General features: G+C 37.3%; 1 protein-coding gene across 1 annotated transcript in view; it reads left to right on the forward strand.

Annotated features, from left to right (window-relative positions):
- Positions 1 to 3,298: 3,298 nt before the first annotated feature.
- The window catches only part of LOC139728309 (uncharacterized), a 34,213-nt gene continuing 12,724 nt past the window's right edge, over positions 3,299 to 24,787 (forward strand). The window contains exons 1-4 of the mRNA XM_071639257.1: positions 3,299 to 3,427; positions 4,745 to 4,828; positions 10,424 to 10,648; positions 12,816 to 12,970. Coding sequence (XP_071495358.1) covers positions 4,765 to 4,828; positions 10,424 to 10,648; positions 12,816 to 12,970 — 444 coding nt within the window. The 5' untranslated portion in view covers positions 3,299 to 3,427; positions 4,745 to 4,764. The remainder of the gene's footprint in view (positions 3,428 to 4,744; positions 4,829 to 10,423; positions 10,649 to 12,815; positions 12,971 to 24,787) is intronic.

The raw sequence follows: 24,787 nt of genomic DNA on the forward strand, positions 1-24,787 counted from the left end.
GTTGTGTAAAGTCCTTATACAGATGTGATTGCATGTCCCTGCCTTTTTGTCATTTTTGCCTCTGACAAAGATTCTGCTAGGATCGATAAACTCTTGATAAGCAGTTTCAAGCAGTTTCTTTTTGCAACAAGAATCTTACATCAACAATGCCTTTTAGGGGGCAGGAGTTGTATGAGTTGTTAACATGACATAAAAACGCGATATACAATCAGATGAAAAGTTTCATTGCAAAATGAGCTAAGTGCCATTTTTAAACATTTCAAAGTATATTGTCCATCGTCAGATAGAGCAAAATAAAACCTTTCCGGTAATACATCGCTGGTAACATAACAATTCAAGGAATATTCTAGAACAAGTTATGATTAAAATATCCCATATTTTCTTATTATTTTCTGTGTTTTTTAATCACAAATATATGTCAGCTTAACAAGAATGGACTAAGCTCCTTTTGCGATAAAACTCATAGCTTTATGAATAATTAGATAGTTGTGACTCGATGACGTCACCACCACTTTTAATTTACGTGACAAGTGGTTGTGACCAAAACAACTATTCTGTGAAAACACCCTAAACAAGTTAGTTTGAATAAGTAAAGCATTTTAGGTCCAACTTTGACGAAAAGTCTACCATTCTCTTTTTCAATATTTTTTTGTTGTTGTTGATTGTATTCTCTATAAAACACCAATTCCATGATCGGAGAACATTGCACTTTATTGATAAGTTTGGTGAACTTTGGAGATCGATGTTAAAAGTGAAAAGTTCTTGTCTTCTTTATTGTGTATCTTGACAACATAACTATACGGATGGAGTCTTTATACGGCTTTTACAAATCAGCACAGACCTACTCATAGCTATAATGATTATAATGGTGCCCTTTATACACTGCAAAAAGTCCGGTGTTAAATAGTGAACACCAAGCTGGTGTTAAATTTTCGGTGCTCATTTATGGTGTTAAATTAACACCTACGGGTGTCATTTCCAAATTTTAAACTGTTTTTTGAAGAGTTTCTTAGTAACTGCACTTCTTGTTGATTTTTAATTTAAACAAGACGATCAAGAATTTTACATTAAAATACTAGATTTTTGAAAAAAATGTGAAAATACATTTACACCGAAGTAACACCAGCTGGTGTGGTCCCTTATCGAAGCTGGACGGGTGTTAAACCATTGATATTAACACCAGCAAATATCAAATCAACACCATGTGGTGTCATTTTTGAATTAACACCAGTACAGTGTCAAAATAACACCAGGTACGGTGTCAAATTAACACCACGAAGTGTCAGGTGAACACTTTTCAACACCATCACAGTGCATTTTTAACACCTGTGGGTGTGGTCCTTTATTGAAGTTTGATCGGTGTTAGATTTAACACCCGTGGTGTTAAATCTAACACCGATGTTTTTACAGTGTAGCTGTATCATTTATTATGATCAATAATGGATCGGATGATTTATCTCTCAATAGATAAGAATGATTGTTCATAAGTTTGCACTGTTTTATTCAATCGTGTCAATCTTTCCCAAATTGCATTAATTCATCAATCCATTCTTAACAAACAGAGAAAATGATAAAAGTGAAGTCGCAGTGTGACTGTATGCAGCGAAGTGTAAAACCGCACACATAAAATTCTTGTATCGCTGGGAAAATTGCTGAACAAAGTTTACACCATTTTGAAAAAAAGTACAAACTCAAGGTGTTAGCAGCAAACGAAGTGCTGCTTGTCAAGCTGAAGTTATTCTTAATGAATGAATGAATGAATGAATGAATGAATGAATGATTTATTACCAAATTTATAAGTTCACGTTTACACTCACAGATAATTTATACAATCATTGAGAATATAATAATAATACAATTAACAGGAATACAAGACATGAAAGTATAGAATCAAACTTATCAACAATATGAATATGAAAGTACAAACATATTTACAAATTTGGTAAAAGGGTCCAACAAATAGCAACGATAGTGGACGTTGGGAAATTGAATACAGAAGAAGAATGTATAAATTCAACAAGAAAACCATTATAAACAAATGTATTTACACTATGTACAAGATTAACATTTTGAAATTGATAAGTGTACTTACATTACTTATATTACTAGAATTGAAGTTTTTGCTTTGTGGATTACAAAATAAACAAGTTTATTCCAATTATGTGTATTCTTCCAATAAATTCTTTTTGAAGACATTACATTTTTTTTTTAAACGAGAGGATGTATAACGTAAATCAGTTGAAAGATTGTTCCATATTTTAACACCTGAATATGCTATTGATCGCTTCCCTAATTCTGTTCTGACAGTTTTTAGTTTAAAATATATTGCACATTTCTTTGTTTCTTGTTTCGTATGTATGGTCAATATGAGAAAAATAATACGATGCTTTATGAGGTATATAGGTTATCATTCAATAGATCATAAATGAATATTCCAATTAGGTATCTATATTCCTTAACATCCAATAATTTTAGTTCATACAATAAGGATGCCTGAAACTTTGGACTGTTATCACTCTCGACATTCTCTTTTGTAGAATTAGAGTAGGATTTAAGAAAGTTTTGTTTGTTCCGCCCCAGACCTCCAATCCGTAGGTTCAATGTGAGGTAGAATAAAAGCATTGTATAACAGTAGCAATTGTTTAGAGACGAAGTGTCGTATTCTGTCCAAAAGTCTTATTTTTTTGTGTGCTTAAAACAGTGCATACATTCTTGATGTGTTTCTTCCAATTTAAGTTTTCATCAATACAGATTCCGAGAAGAGATATTGAATCAACTGACTCTAAGACGGATTCGTTAATTGACAATTGACCAATTATCACTAGTTATTATCCTTCTTTCTTTCCTCATTTAATGTTAGTAGCAACGACAGTCGATAGGCCTATCGATATTCGTTACTCGTTTACTGTAATACACATAGCTGCCCACTTCAAAGTGCCTAAACCAAACGTTACAATTTTGATGTCCAAAATATTAAATATGATAGAGTTTAAAAAAGAAAGAAAGAATAAGAATGAAGCATGCAGCGATCCTGGAGGTTGAACCACAACAACAAAAATTGAAACAGAGAACCATCCGGGGATCTTGAACACTGTCCCAAGACACAAAGGTCATCATTCAACACCGGAAAAGCAAAATTCAGTTGAATAAGTAATGTGTCCTGAGAACCACACGAACGAGAATAATAAACATCATCTTAGTAAGCGCGAGTATGATGAGTCATAATAATATCATCCGTTTTGTTTTTGCTGACAGCGAGGACAGCGCCATCTACTGACTGAAAAGCAGCAATGTCCGACAGCTGTGTGTATTCTGACAAAGTTGAAAAATATAAATGGCAAGAATCCAGAGCAAAAATATCACCAAGAGTATTTCAGGAATGATGCACGTTGCTAATGGTTGTGTCCCAATGAACATCTAACCTGAGGTAAAGTATTTTGTGAGAGTGATTTGTTTTATGAGTGTATATCGCGATAATGAGCTAGTGTCTAACGTAGCCGTCGTTGGATATCGAGTGGACAGGCGCTGACCTGCAGAAAATATCGTCATTCTGCACTGCTGCAGCACCACATACACAGGGCACACACGGCGCATGCAGTCAAGGAGCGCTCTCAGTCATACGATAATACCGAACTGCTTGCTCTTACTTGTGCTGGCTGCGTAAATATTAAAGGTGTCCACTACTCGATAAAACGGAGCTCTAAAACTACCCTAGACGAGAGTCCCATATTTGAGTGCTGAAGACCTTGATTATGATAATCTCTTTGTGCGGGAATTTCATTGCTATTGTTTCCTTGTCACACTTGTGTTGTCTATCTAGAAATTCAATTCTATTTCTGACTTGATCGTGTTGATGTTTATTGTTGTCTTTTGTTTGTTGATGTATAACTGTTAGATCTACATACATGTAGAATCTTCAATTGTGTACAAGCATAAAAACAGTATTACTATATATTAGTAGCACAATGGCAATGTCAGTATTAAAGTAAATGTAACTATTAGTATTATCTTTCAAGTTCCAACATTCTATGCCATACTCCTGCACTTGACTTGCATTGCTTGCTTGAATACACAAATTAACATAGTCTGTGTTCTAGATACAGGGTGCGACATAACTTTCTTTATCCACTTGCCCGGTCAGACAAGCAGATTTTCAAATTTGATGCAAAATACTTGGCCCGAGTATCAATTTTACTTGCCTGAAAAGAAAGCCCCAAATATAAGGAAATAATATAGAAAATCATGTGTAAGTCAAGGGCTTAATAAAACATAATCATTTGAATAAACAGCACACACTGATTCGCAAGCTTAAACACAATGGAGTAACAAACTTGGTCAGATCAAGTGTTGCTTTTGAATTGCATTGGGACTTCTTCAAAGTGTTGGAAAATTGCTGAAATGAAATATCAAGTGTGTCGATGTGTTGTATTAGTATTACTAAATAGGGTCCATTATCTTTGGACTTCTGTATGGTTAACTTTGTGGATTTGTTGGGGGGATTTAAGTGAAAAAAGGTGGCTTCAAAATTTTTTGCTTGCCCAGTTCGGGCAAGCATTTGTTCTCATTGTTCAAAAACACTTGCCCGAATTTGCTTTACTTGCCCCGGGCAATCGGGCAAGTGCTTAGTTATGTAGCACCCTGTAGATAGTAGATTGAATCAATTTGATTTGTCCAGCATTGATACAGTACCATGCTAAACTGTAGTGTTAGACATCATTATGTTCTCATTTTCCTTGCCTTTCAGCACCAATTCCACAAGACACCATGTCTGAGGATTCATCCAGGAGAAAGAGCAACAATCCAAGCCGAGTGTTGCAGAGCACCGATGGTGAGTCTTGGGCAACAACACGTCATCACAGCATGAATATTTGTTTTACTGTGAAACATAAGTATTTTATTGGGCAAGAAGCCAGCAAGAAAGAGAGAGAGAAAAAAAAAAAGGGGGAGGCAATGTAAAACTTGGCTCATGTTCTTTGAGTGAGAGGACTTTCGGCATACGTAGATCTACATCATGTCTAACTAACAGCTTATACACACAACTTATCACATCCAAAGATAGGCCCTACTTCACTGTCTGTACTTTATATACCTAGGTAATTCTCTAGCGTGTTTGTTTTTTTACTGCATCTAAGTCACTATGATTTCACTCTATATTCACTCTTTTCTGAAATTCACTCCTTCGTGAGTGAACGTTTTCACTACTTTTATTTATTTTGTATTTATATATTTATTTCTTTTTAAATCAAGGAGAGGAGATCCATGGACATTACAAAAAGATGACCCTGAAAAGCCAAATGCCAATGAAGGGGTGATATTAGCACTTTTGTTTTTCATAATGTTATGATACAAAAATGAATGCAAAATATAATAATGAATAAATAAATGAATAAATAATAATAATAATAATAATAGTAATAATAATAATAATGATAATAATAATAATAATAATAGTTATGAGAATAATAATGATAATAATAATAATAATTTTATTATTTTTTTTTCATGTAACAGATCAGTAGCCTAGCAAACAGCTGTACAGTTAAGCTGGACACTGGAATTCTGTAAAATGTGACACTACATTTAAGTGTATGTTTTTGTGTGTTTACATATATAGTGTATGTGTGAGAAATTTCTCAAAATTAAGGTTCCAATTCTGTAATACAGTGTACATGTTAATCATTTATCTGTGATAAGAATTTATGTTCTTTATTTGCACTTTTGTCAAAAAAGTCATGCACAAATCCCACACACCTGACTTTGTCATAGTTATTTTTTATAGTCACAGAAGACAACAGCTACAAAGAAACAAAAAAAGAAAGAAGCACACAATTGTCTAAAACAACTCGGACTGTGAATATCAGCCTGTTGATAAATGTTTGATTTTAAGCGCTACTGAATAGTTCCTGTGAGTGTTTCATGTGTCACTCTAGTGAAGCTTTCAGAGCTTATTTGTCTTGAAATCACCTCAGCAGCAGATCAGCCAAAAAAAAAAACCCAAACAAACAAAACAAAACAAAAACCCAAATTCAAAACAACAACAATAACAAAAAGCAAATCAAACCAAGCCAAAACACACACACACACACACACACAACACTTGTTACACGAGATGGACACATATATGTAATTTAACTGTGAGAAACATGCTTTGTGGCATCTTATTTTAAATAGAGATCCTTAAACAACCATCTTCTCAAGTGAACATAAAATACTTGCATGCAATTCCTATTTTGTTTGAAATATGGGAGAAAGTTCATGAAAAGAGATAATATTCATTTTTTGGCTCATGTCAAGGAGGGCATACAATGTCAGGCCTCGAATTTCGCCAGTTTTAGGGACAGGCAATTTTTGGTTTTAGGGGCACTCTCTCAAAATTTTTAAAGGGCAGCAAGGAAAAGTTGCAGTAAGCATGGTAATTTTGAGAGAGGCATTGCAGCAAGTAGATAGGGCATTGCGGCAAATTGCCTTTTGCCTGCCGGGTAATTCGAGGCCTGCAATGTACATGTACACATATATGTGCACGTAAATTGTGGATGAAAAAGTTATGGGAGAAAAAACTGAATATCAAAACAACATGATTTTTCTCTGAAAAAGGTACCGGTATATGAACAGTCACTGATATCATCAGTCAATGGCCATAATGTTCATTCATGCCATTCATACCGAGAGAGCAGTGTTATCTCAAGTAAATTTCCAGTACAAGTAATCCAAACATGTACATTGTACATCAGGCACAAGTATTGAGACCATATGGATATAGTGCTTGAATCTATTCATGGTAATCAACTGCTCTTCAGAAGCTGATACTGTACGAGCTGAATATTACAACTCGCGAAAATAACGATGCGCAAATTTTAGTTCAGTTAGACCCTCGCAACCGCGAAATTAACAACATGCGAAAATGTTCTCCAAGTAGCAATTCACGAAAATATCTGTACGCGAAAATTTCAGCTCGTACAGTAGTACATTCTACAGTCTGTACATGACAGATTTGTACTTCAGGGAAAGAGACAGACTGATTGAAAGTCTATTAACCCTTTGAGCTTTGTCTGCCGATTGATGCTCAGACTGGAGGGCTTTGTTTGCTGATGGGACAGTCATCTTGAAACTTTTTGCCACTGCATCTACAGGATTGTACAGTGTATAGACCGATTCTGTGACGCGCTATGTGTATTTTTGGCATGGGCAGCGCCATTAACGCGGTGTCTTAGCCGACCCCCCCCCCCCCCTCCCCCACCCCCTTCCACGCACGGAATGAAAAACTGATGCATGGTCGTTTTGGCCAATAGGCGTCTTGTACTGAGTGCGCGAATGCTTGCTTTAAAGTAATAGTGCGCGAACCTTTGTTACAAGTGCGCGATAAACATGTTTACCCGGGGGTGGGGGAGAGGAGGGGGGGTCGGCTAAGACACCTCAAAATGAGCTAATGGCTGCGCCCAGTGCCACAAATTGTCTGCTGCCCTCGATGAACCCAAATCAGTCTATATAGAGATTTGCCTAATCCCCTCTAGATACCTAGATACCCTTTTTGTGTCTCCCTGGCCTACCCACTGGACCGAGGCACATTGCTATTTTAAAGGTGCATGGTCCTGGTGTTTTAGTCAAATGCGTACGCGGGCGCACGGCGCAAGTTCCTATAGAGACCTACGCTATCGACTCCTCTCTAGCGCTTACGCTTTGGCCCACTTCCCCGAGTCCGAAGAAGTCCGATTCACTGTAGTCAGTGGTCGGATCACAGTTTGGCTCATGATTCGGGTGAGGGGGAAGACAGCTTTAGCAAAGTTCTTTTGTGATGTCATAATAACATGCACATATGCAAGCACCATGGCATTATTACAGACTGCGCGATGCGCAGAGAAGACAACGCAGGCAACGTTACTTAGCAGCAGCTACTCACTTTCCTCTTGATGACAGCTCAACTTGGGTAATCTTCGTATCAATGCTAATGGTGATCGGCAGTATCATCAACAGCGCCCTCTACACCACCGGGACTATGCCCCTTTAATAAACACCTGAGTAGCCTTGATAACTTAACAACTACAGTTGTAGGTCAGGTTTGGATGGATTAGTGAATGCTAATGAAAAAGCTTGGCAAATAAATCTACAAAAGTGCTTCAAAGACACATCAAGAGTTAAACTGGGAATGAGCAGGACAGTGTTAAAAAATGTAGATAGATATTACCTGAAATCTGTCATAGAAAAAGTCTTCTTTGTTTGAATAATTCATCCAAAGCTTGTTATTTCTTAAATATAAGTACTGTAAGAGTGGAAATGTTTGCAGTGTAGAAATTACCACATAAATTATTTTTTGCATGCCATTATATGTTCCAGTGGTTGATGTCCTGAGTTAAAAACGCACAAAATTCATCTTACCCAGCTGAGCGCGAAAAATTACTCGCGTGAAAATATCCACTTGTACAGTAGTCTGTTTCCTACATGTACACTAATGTATGATGTGATTGGTATGAATGACATGATCAAGGCAACACAGAACATTAAAAGACAAAATACATGGTATGATGGTAAAACCATTAGTATGGATGAACATTTAAAGGGACTTTCATGATCACCAGCACCTTTGAACCTGTTAAAGACATCGTTACTACCCAATAGATGCTTACAATTTTGAATTAAACTGTGTACCGGTAGTCGCATAAATCAGCATTAAACACATTTCAGGACCACACTATTAGATACTGTGTCACCAAAAAAGATGATGAAGTCACAACTGCCCAGTCTCCCTGATTCTGACATACAAATTGTACACGTAAGTTGTCATTCATTTCACATTTCAATTTAATTCACCTTTATTTTGCATTAAAAAAAAAAAGAAGTGAAATATTTTTAATACAGAGATTTCTTTTCGGTAACTCCTAGAAGAAGCAAATGCTTGTCGGGTAAGGTGCACCCTGTTGCATTTGTACTTATTTTAATTAACATAAATAATAATGAATAAATAAATAAATAAATAAATGAATAAATAGATAAGTAAATTTACATGCATTTATATATATATTTAATAAATAAATACAATCACAGGGTACAACAAAAACTGATAATAATGGAAATTAGTTAAAAATGAGACATCAAATAAAGTATACATTTGTATGATGTTGGCTGAAATGTATGATGGCTCAAAAAGATGTGAAATATCTAATTGAATTTTAAATGGAGGCCAAGAAAGCAATAAGAGAAATAATTCATGAAACTTTTAATATCTCATGTCTGTATAGAATATGAAAATCTTCTTGATTTGGGAATTATCTTTACCCCATGAGACATCAAAGACATGCACGCCGTCTTCCTTTAATGTTGTTATCGGAGCTGAGTCCTTGAGTTTGGTGGGTGAATGTGGGTAGCTCTGAATGATTTGCATGCTAGGGAAGGACTAAAGCTTTGTACATTGTGCGCATCCAGACAATGATTACTACGTATGCGGCTTTATGAATACTGTCTGGGTTTACTATGCAGGTGGCTACATGTACATACTTTTTTTTTTCTTTTCTTTTTTTTAAGAAGAAAGAGGAGTGAGGGGGAAAAACATCAACAACAATTGAACAGATGAACATTGCCTTTTGTTATAATAGCAGCCGTGCAATATTTCACCACTTGATACACAACATGTACATGTACACTGGCACAGTTGTACAATGTAACATATTGTCTGTGAATATTGGAGATTTTAAAAGCATTTGGCATGTTGCCATTTCATAAGTAAGTACTACAACATAGTAATGTTATTCCACACAGACTTGTGAAAGAGGAACCCTCCACTAGGTACACTAATATTTCTCTTGTTTTTCTTTTCTTTTGTTATTATCTTTACTTCCTATGGAAACATAATACAGTACATGATCTATAGGGAGAAAGTTGATGCAAACTTTGTCGCAGCTATACAACTTTTTTTCTCGTTTGTTTGTGTTTGCAGCACAGTGTGCATGTTGTGAAGACGGGTTGCCTAGCCACAATACTTCTAAAGAGATTATACAGTTGGCTGAACGTGATTTGTTGAAACCATTCTACAATGCACTTTTGATTTCAATGGTATTTCTTTTGAATTTTGTGTACCAGTACAGATTAGGCCATGCTTTAAAATTTGCATAAAACATACAAGAAGAAGTCACTAATTTTTGGTAGACCGTGAATGAGATCAAATGATTTGCAAAGCATCTTGTGGCATGATTTATTTGAATAAGTGAATTGCGTTTCCAAAATAAGGCTAGATGTGGATCTCCTTTGATTTCATGCCATTGTGCTTTATTTTCAGCTAATTTTGTTTTTTCAACGTTTAAAGTAAAAAGTACATAACTACATTGTAAATCTATACGCACATTTCTTCAGTCGTGTCTTGCTTATCAAGCCCCCCTCACTCCCAGTTACTCCCATTTCTCATCCCCCTCTTCCCCCCCCCCACCATGTGCAGATAACGACATCATCGATATCCCAGACGATGACGGCATACAAGTGATCGACAGCAAGAGGTGGTACCACCAGGATGAGAATGTCGACCACATCACGGACGGCGTCATGGGCTTCGAAGTCCGCGGTATGGATGGTGGGGAGGCGGGAGCCGCAGCATTGGGCAACGAAGTGGACGGGGAGGAGAGAGGGGAATCGCACTCACTCGAGGTCCACGAAGAGAGTACAGGTATGCCATCTCTGTTTCATTACTCAGGGCTTGACACTAGCGATGGCCTGTGTCCTGGGGCCACTAAAAATCAATGTCGGATCACCAAATTTCCATAAAGACTACCTTTCGGTGGCCTGATCGCGCACTTAACCTGTCGAGCACAGACTAATTCTGCTTTTATAGCACGCATTTCCCATAGCCACCTGCCTGAGTATACTCGGGACTAGTCTTCAGCGGGTTAAGATTCAAAATGGATTGTCATGTTTCTGTTTATCCTGGGCCACTACGTTTTATTTTTAGGGCCATCAAAATGTCACATTTAAAGATGTCCAGTGTCCAGAACAGGCCATCAGGGGAAAAACTTAGTTGTCGAGATCTACATTACTATTTCATTACAAAGATACACAAAACATAGTAAAGCTGTGCATCACAGTTTGTATTGTCATGATAACATGTTCTTCCTCATCCAGGGTAGCCTCTTCAGTGTCGGCACTCTTCTATCTGAGTGCCCTGCCATTGGCATTACCAGGTAGTGTTGCAATGTACCCATTTTCACACACCTGGGTTGAGAGGGACATGATGGTGGGTAAAAACATCTTTGTGCAAGGACGTAGCACTTGACAGAATTCAAACTCTGGACCTCGGTTTGAAATGAAAGTCAAGAGTCTTATCCACTTCTGTTGTGCCATACACTGTATCCCCCCCCCCCCCCCCCCCCAAATGTTGACAGAACCTTGAATTAGTCCTGTGTGGTTGAATGAGAATTTTTACCCTGCTTTAGAAGGCTATAATTTTGCCCGACATTTTGTTTGTCTGTTTGTTTGCTTGTTGGCAAATATTTTTGAACGGATTTGGAAAGAATTTTCAGGAAAAGTTGATTTAATGACACAAGGAGCAGATGGATAAATTTTGGTTGTGATCCCATCACCGTCCAGATCCAAGAATTAAAAAATAAACAGAAAAACTGAAGGATTCTTTATCATTTTGAGATACTGATAGGGTCATAATTTGTAAATAGCTCTTGTTCTACCAATGATATTAATGTGATTCCAAATGCTGAGGGTATGCTTTGAGGATCGAGAAGTCTAATAATGCAGATGATATGAATGTAGGACAATAATACAGAGTGGAAATAACAATATGGGTGGAAATTAGCTGCGTGGCGGAGGTCTGCACTCTCCAAGTACTTTTCTAGTTTATCATCATCATTATTATTTTGTTGTTGTTGCAAAAATAATGCACGTATTATTCTAGCTTTGGTCGTACCTACATTTGCCCTACTTTGTGAAGCGTAGCAAGTGAGAACTCCCCTTCAATATGAGCTCCAAAGGGTTATAATAGTTTGGATGTAACATACTCTTACTTTGATGCCAAGCTCTGGGATAAATTACCTGTCCTGAGAGACAGCAGGATGTATAACAGAAAATGTAAAGCAACAACGTGAATCTATGAAAGTTGCGAGACTCGTTTAATTTCTTCATGTCACAAGAAATAGTACTTCCTGTCAGAGGTTTCCTCTTTACTCCCCCCCCCCCCTACAAGAGAAGAATTCTGAGAGCACAGACCTCCACCAAGCAGCTCATTTCCACCAATGATCTTGTTCTTCCATAGTGATCAGTGATTTCCACCCATACGTACGCATGCTGAAAATTGCCCGATTTCCCAATATAGAAGCCTTTTGTTACATCATCAACTTCCAGCTGTGCGGCTCACGTTGCCCTAGCAAAAACTAGAGCATGCACTGTAGTGCGCGTATCGTGCTAACCTAAAAAAAAAATATGCAGCTTGAACTCCCAAGTTTATTAAGTTGTATTAAGATAGGAGCAGGCAGTGCTGAATGTGAGTTTATGTTTTGCCTTTTGCCTTTGGTCTGAGCCTCCTGTCCCCTCTCCCCCCCCCCCCCCCCCCCCCCAAACACACACACTGTGAAACCCGGGCCAAGTAAAGTCTTGAGCAGTTTTTACTTGTCATTTCTAGAGCTGTTAAACATCCATGTGTCGAACACTCTGCGCAGCAGTGATGGAACAGGATTATCCCAAGAACAAGGCATTTCCACACCTGTCAATGTGAAAGATGAAATGCATTTTCTTGAGGAATTTTTCATCTCGCTCTATACCTAAATACATCTTCCTTTAACAAACTGATAACTAAAAGTACTGCGTTGTGCGGGCTGATATCGTTGCAGGCCACACGTCTTCCCAGTCCATTCTCCAAGGAGGACGCTTCAGTCTCAACAACCGCCGCCACTCCAGCGCCAGCACCTTCATCCGACAGAGACAGTTCATCGAGATGACCCCAGACAGTTACCAGTCTTACCCCATGGACCTGGAACCCAACCAGGTAAGCCCTATACACCTAGGCCCAAATTCACGAAGCTGGTACAAATGAAACCATGGTTTAAACCATGGACAAAAACCGTGGAGCGCCAAGTGTCGCACGGAATATTTCGTTACGAAATTGGTCATTTCGTCAACAAAAAGACCGTTTCGTTAACGAAATTATCATTTCGTGGACGAAATGTTAATTTAGTTACAGAATATTGTCATTTTGTTACAAAATAATCATTTCATCGACGAAATGACTGATTTCGTAAAGAAATATTCCATGCGACACTTGGCGCTCCATGGTTTTTGTCCATAGTTTAAACCATGGTATCATTTGTACCACCTTCGTGAATTCGGCCCCTAGTGTTTTATACCAAGTTTACAACGTGATTCTGGCAGCCATGGCAATCATGTTTATAGGCTGTAGAAAATATGGTGGACAAAATGGGATGGATGTGAGACAATCGGAGACAATACTGGGAGACTGGGATCAGCAAACATGACTGGCCGTGCCATGGATGCAGTGTCAGATTTTTAAATTGTCAAAAAAATTTGCGACGGCAGTTATCATGCCGATGGGGAAACCTAGTACGCTATAGTCAAACGCGGCAACAAAACTTGACAACATGTAATAGTAAGGCAGTAACAAAACTTGGAGGTGGTGAGTAGTGGGAAGGCAACAGGAAATACGTGTAGTCTAGCCTGACCAGACGCCTTACGTTAGCTTGATGCTCACTAGAGTGAGGATGCTCTCGTAACAAATGTAGAATATGGAGGGCATCTGCCATGGCACACATTGTTTTTGGGCAAACAGGGCTTTCGTGGCCATGGGAAGCATGGTGTATTAATGTAGCATTAATACATTAATACCCCATTTATACTATATCAAAAGGGGGTTGTGAAGCCTCCTATAGCAGCCTCAAGGAGCCTTTCACCTCAGCATTTAAACAGACAGAATTCAGAAAAGGAGATCCGATCCGATTTGATCCGATCCGATGCGATCAGGTCAGATTCTGAAACCATCTGCATGTAGAGGGGGTGGTTTTAGAACCTGACCTGACCGGCACCACTTAATTGAGATGACTCCAAGACTACCGGTATCAGTAGTTTCTTTGTCCTGAGAATATGAAGGAAATGAAGGAGAAAAATAAGAAGGTTATAGATTTAGTGAACAGTAACTTACAGCTGTATCATACAGGAGATTTACAACACATTGCACTGTAGCTTGCAAAGTCTTGAATAATGCATTGCTCTGCATTAAATAATGCATTGTATGCTACAATGTACCATGGCGTTTCTTCATACTCATGTGGGAAGTAGTTTCCATGGCTGGCCAGAGGATGGGGAATACCCAAGTCTTTTACATTCATCGATATATTTATGTACCATATTTCTTTTTGTTTTTCTATTTTAGGGGGCGGTATTTTTGTAGGAATCTTAAAGGCATAATTTATCATTTGCTGAAGAAACAAAAACCCAGCACTAGTGCCTTAGAATAGTTCTAAAATGTGAGTTAGGGATAGAAACAATCACTGTAAAAATTTGAATCCGTATTATCGATGTTAAGTATTTTTAAATTCACAAAATGTGAACAATAGTTAGAATAAGAATGTTTCCACACTAAACCGTCTACTGTTAAGTTTAATGAGAAAAATACTGATATATATTCCCTTATATTTTAGGCTTTATTGCAAAAATTTTATATGATAGGATGTTTTGTGATACAACAGACCTACATAATATATGCATCAAATGTGATATCTTGAACATTCTTTTTAAATCACTGCTCCCAAAGGTAAAGAGCACCTTTAAGAAGGAAATGTGTCCTACTTACTGTAAACCAATGTCGTGTTATCTTTGAGTGGTGTATGTACAGCGAAAATAGTACACTGTACCCATGATGGTATTCATTCCTCCTATTTAAGGAGTCTTGCCATTGTGCCATGTCATTGAAGCAGTGTTTCTGATTATTCGTGTCCCGGTGGGATCTTGGCAACTTTCTTTGTCAGTGCTCCTGTTTAGGATTATACAAGTCTGTGTTTGTTCACCGTCTCAGATATGAAATTACTGTACCTCTAGCGTGTTGTAAGACCTGCTGACTGTACCAGCACCTTACAAATAAAGTGGGTGGTTTCAGGTTTGGTGCTAGTGCTGGTGCTAGTGTTATCTCCCAAACTGGGGGAAATGAGTGTTGAAAAAAAAAAGTGATGGTGCTTGGCTCAAGTCAAGTAATAAAGAATGTAGTCATGACTACTTAATATAGTTCTAGTCACTTGATGGGAAGACAGATTAAATGCCACAAATTTCATCCATTCTCCAAAATACGATGATCTTGATTTTGCTGCTAGGGTCAGATGTGTGTAGCCATGTCTAGAGTGTTCGTGTACATTCCATGAGCAACCATTGCACTAGCATAGACTTTGCATGCGCAATGTGCATCTAGAGACATGAATCTGGGTCTTGCCTAAGCATACGAACGTAGCAACGCTAAACACCAACACTGAACTTTATGACAAATATGATAATCCGTAGAGGCTAGTGTTAGCCAAAGGGGAAAATTATGTAAATCGCCAACACAAACAGTGGAGCTCACAGACAACATTTAACACCAGGGCCCTGTTTCATAAAGCTGTTCGTAGAGTTACGAACAACTTACGAGCGACTGGTGATCAGTTCTGATGTGCTCTACAGTGTACGTATCAGAATTTCCATAATTCAGCACAAGAACTGATCACCAGTCTCTCGTAAGTCGTTCGTAACTTTACGAATAGCTTTATGTAACATCCCCCAGGCCCAACACCAGGGGGGCGTTTCATAAAGCTGTTCGTAAAGTTACGAACAACTTTATGAAACACCCTCCTGGTACCAGAAATATGTCATATTAACTTTGAGGTCAACCTGCCGTCTGATTTCAAGCTTGGTTTTATGACCGATGCTAATGTAAAGAATGCGCTGACACTAGTCATTATGTCATCATTGTCATCATTGTCATTGTGGCATCAAATAAATATTTCATCACAGTAGATATTCAAAGCTTGCAGGCCAATTACATGGTACAGTGGCAATAGTGGCTTACAATTATGCCGTGACTTGCACACTAAATTACATGCAACTGTTGGAGCAATTAAATACAACAACTCTGTGTAAAGTATAAATTGATCTTCTGCTGTGTTGTAGTTTGTATGGACAGACATACAACGTAAAGATAACAGAAATACATTTTTTGCTAATCTAAACTTCCTGATCTTCCTGTGATAGTGAATGAAAGGATTAACATGGTTTATATCTGGCCAGAGATCATTCCTGGCAGTTTGTAAGGCTAGTCCCTGGATCCACAAATTTTTGAATGTGCCTTTTCTTTAGAAACTTTATATGATACAGATTACTCTACCAGCAAGTTTGGTATCCATGTGTCTATTATAAACTGATGCTTTACAAACATGCACCCCAATGAAACTTGAAACAACAGAAATGTGACTTTAACATCTAAAGTTTATTTTGAAGAAAAAAACAAATTCTAAAACACTCTTTCGTGGTGTAATCAGCCACCGGGACCACAGATTTCATGAAAACATTTGTGTGCTGGAACAAAGACAGAAGAGATAATTTTATAATGGGTAGAGCTTTTCAAATTGCACTATCTGAGCTACCTGGTACTGAGTTCGGTTATTAATATACGGTGTCTTTGATATTAAACTCTCACACTTCAAGTGCCCGTGTCTGTCGCTCTTCAATATCACTGTATCTTCCAAAGCTGTCTGTATTTTCTTTCTTTTTTTTGTACATAAGTTACACTGTCGTGTGTGTGTGTGGGGGGGGGGGGGGGGAGGAAGGGAAGAGGGGTGTTTTACAAAAGTACTAACAATCCAGAAATTTTCTCAGACTTGAATCTTTTGTGAATTGAGCAGATTTTTTTTTTTCTGTCTATACGATGCATTGAGTGCCAGTGGCAATTTGCGAAAGTTTTGTGCCAATTAGTGAAAGTTTCATACCACAAATGTTTCTAGTCAAACGGTCCTGTATCGCCCTATGATCAACGTTGATCTCCATGTTTTAAACTGCAAGTATTGTAAACGTCCATATTTTGGTGTGATTAATTTTTAGCGCTGAGTGGCTCAAAAACGTGTGTGTGGGTTCTTGAATTCGCGCTGCACTAACTGTCAACCCATTCAAAATGTGCAGAGAAAATTGTGAAGATATTTTCGCGGGCCTTAGAATTTGCGCTTGCCAAAAATAGTGCGAAATGGGCAAATAGTAACGCATTGCGAAAATTTGTGCATTTACAGTGAGATTCACTGTTTCCTTGAGAGAGTTTGTGGGTTAATCTTGGTCTGCTCTGAGGCTTCCAATGCTTTAGTGTGCATTAGAAATGCTAGGGGTAGTAAATATCCTCAAAGATGTACAAGTTTATTCCCTTTTGTACCAGGCAGTTTTATGGCGGGATGTAATGTTCAGTGTATTTAGTTGGAGACTGTCACATTTTCTGAGAAGACCGATTTGATTTTTTTCTGTTGTTGTTGTCTATGTGTTACAAATCTTACTTCAAATTTAAAGGTTATCCCACCATAGTACGCCTACATAGTAGATCTGCACAATTTAGGGATTACCCAGTTAACAGGAGATGTTGAGTTGCCATTATAAAGACAGCAATCACTCTTGTTTTCACACTGGCTGAAATATAAACAAAATATAAACAAAAACAGAATGCGACAAAACAAAACTTTGTTTAAATGTTGTTGTTTTTTTTTGTTTAATACTTGTAAAACAATTCAAGGAACACATAGAAATTAGCTACTGTTGTTTATATGGGGTTCATTCTCATAATATGTAAAAACCTGACTAGATTTTGTGTGCATCTTATACTCTGCCAGACATTTACCAGACATATATTGTATTCAAGAAGTAATAAAATGAATATTCTGCCTATGAGATGTACAACTTTTGTAGAAGAAGTAATCTTGAATTCTATGGATGCTTTACTGACATAATGTAGCTACTTGTACATTCCTACATGTAGGTGAATAAAATGACTCATATTTCATATTGCACTATACAGTTTATGGTTCGAAGCATGCATGAATAAATGCATACCTGCAATGTATACCGAATATTAAATACAACATACCATGTAATTCATTAATGACCATGATCACAATATTGCAGGTAGAAATTATGTGTGTTGTGTAAATCCAAATTCTGTGTTGTTTATACAGAAAAGTGCTGTATCATTAATCACAATCTAATTTTTATGACTCACCCCATTATTTATTCATGATATAAGATACACATAAACCAGCTACCTGTAAAGTACAAACAAGAGGAATTGACAAACCATATTACTGTATACACATGCAAGAGGAATGTACATTCCTCCTCCACTTTTTTTTTTTTTACCCCGGAAGTGCGTTAGTGGCACTAGAAAGAAATAGATAACATACAGAGACCTTGAAGTGTGAGGAGGGGGGGGGGGGGGGGGGGGAAGGTGATGTTTTTGCGCTGAAGGCCTTTTTTTTTTTGCTTGTCGGCTGAAGAAACCTTGAAGTGGAAGGAGAAAGATGAGCTGAAGGCCTTTTTTTTTTTTTTTGCTTATGAAACCCAGAAGTGGGCCCCAACCCCCCCCCCCCACCCACTTTTAAAAACGGTCCGTCAACCCTGTACTAGATGATTACATTTAGGTATTAAATGCACATTTGGTGTAGATGACACATTTAGTACATTTGTACATTTAAGGCCAAGTAAAAAAAGAAAGTAGTTTCTCGTCCGGGTTTTTTGAGCAAGGCGATGAGGGAGGTCCTTACTATTTGATATCTTACTATTTTTTCGAGGATTGTCAAAATGAAAGTAATATGTGTTTCTCGTCCGGTAATTCTGAGAAAAGTAACGAGAGAGGGCTTTACTATTTTCTATATCCAATTTATGAAATGAAATATCACTCTGTTAAGTGGTAGCTGTGTTATGAAAAACCAGGTCCCAAGTGTATGTCTTGCCTGCACTCTCAAACATATTCAAACAAATAGATATATGTACCATACTTGAAATGAAACTTCATGCATGCAGAAATACATTTGCTTTTTCTTTCCATTACAGATGTCAAGGGAAAATGACCATCTTAATACTGGTATTTAGTGTTGTAATGGCATTTCTGATACCAGTGTACTTGCAATTCTGATGTATTGTGCTATTAATTGAAACAGGTATAAAACATGTCTTTCAACAAATGTACGACTGAAATAAATTCCATGATATTCAAAACACTGCTTTATTTATTATTGTGTTTGTGACACTGTGTCCACACAGCTGGTACAGTGTATGTACACTGTATATGCATTTCCTCACAGTACAATTGTAGCACATTCAACTGGAAACTGGCTTGTACAATTGCAGATGGATGTCAAAATGATACGATTTATGGCATTATAGCATTAAACAAAGATGTTTCTTCATGTTCTAAAAAGACATTTGATAATCACTCATCATTTGGATGATGATTGTACAAGTGGAAACTCGATATAACGAGATGGTCGGGTACGAGTCGTGTTCCTCGTTATAGCCGATATCTCGTTATATCAGTAGGCATAAAAGAAGGCATAACATAAAGACATTAATTTGCACACGTGGGACTACCCATCATCTTTCAATCAATACTGATAACTTGCTAATGTGTGTGAGGTAATTACTCACCTTTATGGTTAAGAAGATTTTTTTTCGCCAATGAAATCCGATATCAAGAATGTTTTTCTTATTAATTGTAGAATAGATGTTTGAATTTGTAAATCTACATAGCTTGCAATTGTGTGAACATCGTCTGTGGATTGGTATGTGGTTTATGGTATGGGTGTTGTGTGTGGAAAGCTTGAATATGGTCTGCACGATGTCTTGTGTGTGTGTGTGACACATTCTGTATGTACATTATGACTGCATGTGTGTGTGTAGATGGGGAATTCCCTACGTAGAAAGCCAATCACAGCATCAGATTGCCTCACACTTGCTAAACGTCATGATGATGTCATGTATACGGCCGTCCCACCACATTTTCTGCATGTATCAGTGCGCGCACACACACACACACATACACGTACAACATGCGGTGCTAGCTGTAGAGTGAACTGTCATGAAGAAAATGTGTGTGTACAAGACAGTTTTTGGCGCATCGAGCTTTACAATCTCGGACCGTGATAGCACAGGCGAATTTAACTTTACCCGAAGACATTTTGCTTTACCTCGCTATATCAGGTTTGATTGGCTATATTTTTCTTTGTTTGGAAATCACAAAATTTATCTCGTTATAGCAGTTATTTCGTTATAGCCAATCTCGCTGTAGAGTAGCATTTTACATGGACTTGTGTGGAAGGAAATTTGGGACCGGGAAAATTTCCTCGTAATAACCGATATCTCGTTATAGCAGTGTTCGTTTTATAAACCGAGCTTCCCCTGCCCTGTATACCACACTACAGATGTTACGATTCACGGCCGTGTCCGTGAATTTACGCCGTAAAGAAAAGTATCCCGCAGAAATACGATACAAACCAGAATCCGTGGAAAAGTTATTTATTTTGTAGTTACACCCATTTTATAATTCCACATTTGCTGGAAAAGCGCACTCATTTTCTCTTCAAAATACATCGCCGTCAGGTGCAACGTTACAGAGCAGAGTGTACGGGCCTCTACACATTCGAATGTGTTCATGCGTGCGATGGCCTGGGGACCCGATTTGGACAGCTAGCAAGTTACAGACACGGCCGAAAAAATAGTAAATATCAAAAAAGTCGATGCGGCAACTGAAAATCGATGCGGGCGGGGAGCGGGCTGGGACGAGAATTATGAATTTCTTGGTATTTTCAGCGCCATTTTGAAAATAGTAAATAGTAAAAAAATCGATGCGGCGGCCAAAATCGATGCGCGCGAGGACGAGAAACTGGTTTCTTTTTTTACTTGGCCTAAAGTTTAAATGGATTTTGTTTTATATAGGGTGGATATTACGTCTTAGATTTATGATGTTTAGTATTTTATACAGGTTGTCTCCGTATAATGCATTGTGTTAAAATGCTTTAAATACGGTATATGAAGAGTAAATATTACATTTTAAAGTCAACATTTCAATTATTGGAATGTTTGACAGTAAAAGGGTCAGTTAGAGAGTCAAAATTACATTTAGTGTTGCTGTTACATGAATCAAAATGTGTCACGTTTTGGGTCATTATCACACTGTACATTTAGAGATGAAGTGTGCACTGTATGACATTTAGGGTCAATATTCTACACAAAGCATTTTTTTGTTATTTTTAATTTAATACATTACTGTATAGAGCTGGTACAGTTTTGGCTTGGCAAATGTTTTTTTTTTTTTTTCTGTGATATAGAAATTTACAAATTTACACTTAATAAAACAGAAAAATTTGGTTGGTAAGCGTGTGTTCCTTTTCAAAGTACTGTACAGTATACTTTGACTATCCCACCTAGAAACTGTATCCCATGCAGTGCAGTACATAATGTGTTCTCAGTATGTTTTTTTATGTTTTTTTTATTTTTTTTTAAATGTAGTGTGTTCTATTGAGTTTAAAAACAAAAGGCTATTTTGAGGTTATTATTCAGTCCCTCAGCGTAGCATTGTAAAACCTAGAGGATACAGCATTCTCTGTGTAGTCTTCCCATGACAGTTACCATTAAACGTTAGTCCATTAATGTGTCCTTTTCAGTGGGCAGTGCACATTATACGTACATTGCATGTTGCTTACAAGTAGTGTATGTGTCAATTGTCAACACATGTGTACGTGCACACTCATCTTAACACCTGTAGGTGTGTTGCTTGAAAGTTTGCATGGTGATGTATACAGTAAACGAGGGAGAGAGATTTGCGGTAACGCCATCTTTCTAGAATCTTCTTCCGTCAAACCACAGTCCTTTCAAAGACGACATACATGGTACATGGTGCTACCTCAAACCTCTTGTCTACATCTTACAAGTAGGTTTTCACAACTTTGTCTATTGTGTTACATTTTAATACACATACTATTGTATTTTTACTCATCTTACGATGTCGGTATGTTATGGGTGACAGATCAGGGAGAATGAGAGAGGGAGGTGGGGAAAATGAGGTACTGCTCCCCTTCAAGTGTTTTTTTTATTTTTCTTGGTTTTTCTCCTCTTTTTTTGTGGTACAGGTATGTCATGGTACATGGTACAAATATGTTCTATTTTAATGCTGTTTTTGCATTGTACAATGCATTTGAATGTAGTCTACCATGGCAGACATAATTTCTTATGCGCTCAATCATGTGTGTATCCGATGCTTTGTGTATCTGATGTTGTCATACAAGTTTGAGAAGAAATGCTTCTGTGAGGGCTGCGAAGTATGCTTGGGTGTGTGCACGAAAAACATTAAACAGCAAAGAAGACAGGCATTATGAAAAAAAATACCCAGAACATGATGGTATTTTCTTTTTTGTCTGGGTACATACCCACACCCAGTAGAAGTTTCTATTTGTGTACACATAATGAACTAAAAATGTGTGCAGTGTCTGCAGACATTCAATGTAAGCTTGTACAATGTAGGTCGGGGTCACATGAATAATATCCTTTTATGTGGTGCGGGGGGGGGGGGGGGGGGGGGGGGGGGAGGGCAGAGTCATAAGTAATGAATTACGTGAACATGAAATTATTCCCACCAGATGAAGTTATTGCAACCCGTAACGTTTGAAAGGGGTGTCTTAAATTAGTCTATTAGATACTTTAGCTGGTCATGGTGGATGCACCATATATACAATAAAAGCGGGTCTAATTCTTTGCGAATCGCAACTTCCTGTTGATTTCGTAAGTCGTTAAATTGGCAATTATAGAGTAGAGTACTGAAGAGAGAAATTTTGTATTCATGCACAGATACACTGTACATTCATGTCGGGATCAGAGCCAATATTTTTGCATGTTTTAAAATTTGCAACCACCTGACTCGCAAAGTTCATGAAAAATAAAAAGCTCGCATATTATGAGGCATATACAGTATCTGTTGTCGGTCAGTTTATAGTCTGCTGTTTGATCATATTCTGAAAGCTTGTACTGGAGCAAAATTCTTCCTTAGGTTTGTAGTGATTTTTATTTTTTATTTTTATTTATGCAGACATTGTTTTTACAGTGTACAAGGTACACTTAATTTTGATTACTTTTCAATAAATGCAAGACGCACATTTTCTTATTTTTGAAGAATGGCAGGTTTACGTGTTGCCATGGTAATGACTTAACAAAGTAAGTTAATGCCCCGACTCCTCGAAGAAAATGATGAAAAAAACAACATCAAACAAATCTTTAGGTGCACACATCTTCCTCATTTTTTTTTTCTCTTCATGTTCAAGCAGTTCAAATGAAATTTGGCTGTATGTATTGATTTGAAAGATACTTTCCTTTTTTTTTTACCATGAAAAAATATCAATTGGCATTTGGACATGACAAAATTTTGATTTCAAATAAATCTGTGCAGAAACGTGACTCCCTGTAGAGTTAGTGAAATTATTTATTATTAAAGAAAACATAAACTTTGAAATCTCTAAAACCCTGTCCCAACAGAATTCCAGTAAAATGAATAGTCAAATATACAGATAGCGTTGAATCTTTCCTAGTGCTTAAGATGTGATTGTGGTAGTGCAACTCAGTTCTCATTGTAGTGAGTGTATACTGTGCTGTAATGCACATTACATCAGAGGTACAGGTGTACGCTTGTATACAGCCCATTTCAGAAACCTGTCTAATCTATTTGTGACATACAATTCGTACATCTTTGTTAAAAATCTCGATAATTTTTATTAGTTGATTTTAAAAGTGTGTGCCTGTTAAGGTTGAGTTAAAGAAGGTTTGAAATAGTTTATAGTTTTCTTAATACCTGCAGAATTTACCAAGGTTGTGACAATTGAATTTCCATTATTTGATAGGGCCACTATAATCACCATTGTCATCTTGTTTAGTATTTAATTGCCAAAGGAAATGTGGGAGTTATTCTTACAAAGTGTCTATTAAAGGATGAAATGTTGGGAAAATCCAATTTTATGTTAAAGTTAAATACTTTATAAGCTTTGGACTACACTCTGAAGCTTAAAAAAAAAAACAAACAAACAAATTCAAATGTCATTTCACAAGGAAAAACACAAGAAAAGATACAAGGGTATGTCAGCATTTCATGTTCCAGCCACGACAGTTTTTGAATGATTTTAAAGCAATACAAAATTATGCCAATGGACCCACAATTTTTACATCGGTTTCGTGTTGAATAGATCTATGACATAAAATATGTGCATTTTTTAAAATCATAACATTAACATTCTATTAACAGGAACAGCAAAGCTATGCCCTACAGTATGTTCGTCCATCATAGCATGCTGATAGTTGTGCGGTAAAGGTTTATAAATCTTTAGTATTTTGCACTGAAATATATTTTGAGGTCTGCTCTGTGGGATGATTGAGAATGTGACATGTACTAGGCTATTCACAGCATTCAGAAAAGAAAGGAGTCAGTATTATTCTGACTGTTTGGATATAGGGGTCTCGTACATGATCTCATTGCCTATTAATAGGACTGTATGCATTGACTTGACACATCTCCTGCATCCACTTGACTTTAATATGATGTTAAACTCTGTCAGTAGAAAATGTGCCATTATGCTGATAAAATCTTTGCCTCATGTACAGTACATGGCTGTCTCAGAAACAATGGGATAAAGAAAATCAAAACATGTACTGCATGCTGAGCCATAGTACGATACGTAATTTCTACCCACAAACATAACCCTAACCCTAATTCTAATCCTCACATCAAACTATACCTTAAACCCTATACATTTGTATCACA

This window comes from Diadema antillarum, unplaced genomic scaffold (assembly GCF_040938485.1).
Source record: "Diadema antillarum isolate AM-2024a unplaced genomic scaffold, OU_Dant_1.0 seq00000172_RagTag, whole genome shotgun sequence".
NCBI classification, from domain to species: Eukaryota; Metazoa; Echinodermata; class Echinoidea; order Diadematoida; family Diadematidae; genus Diadema; species Diadema antillarum.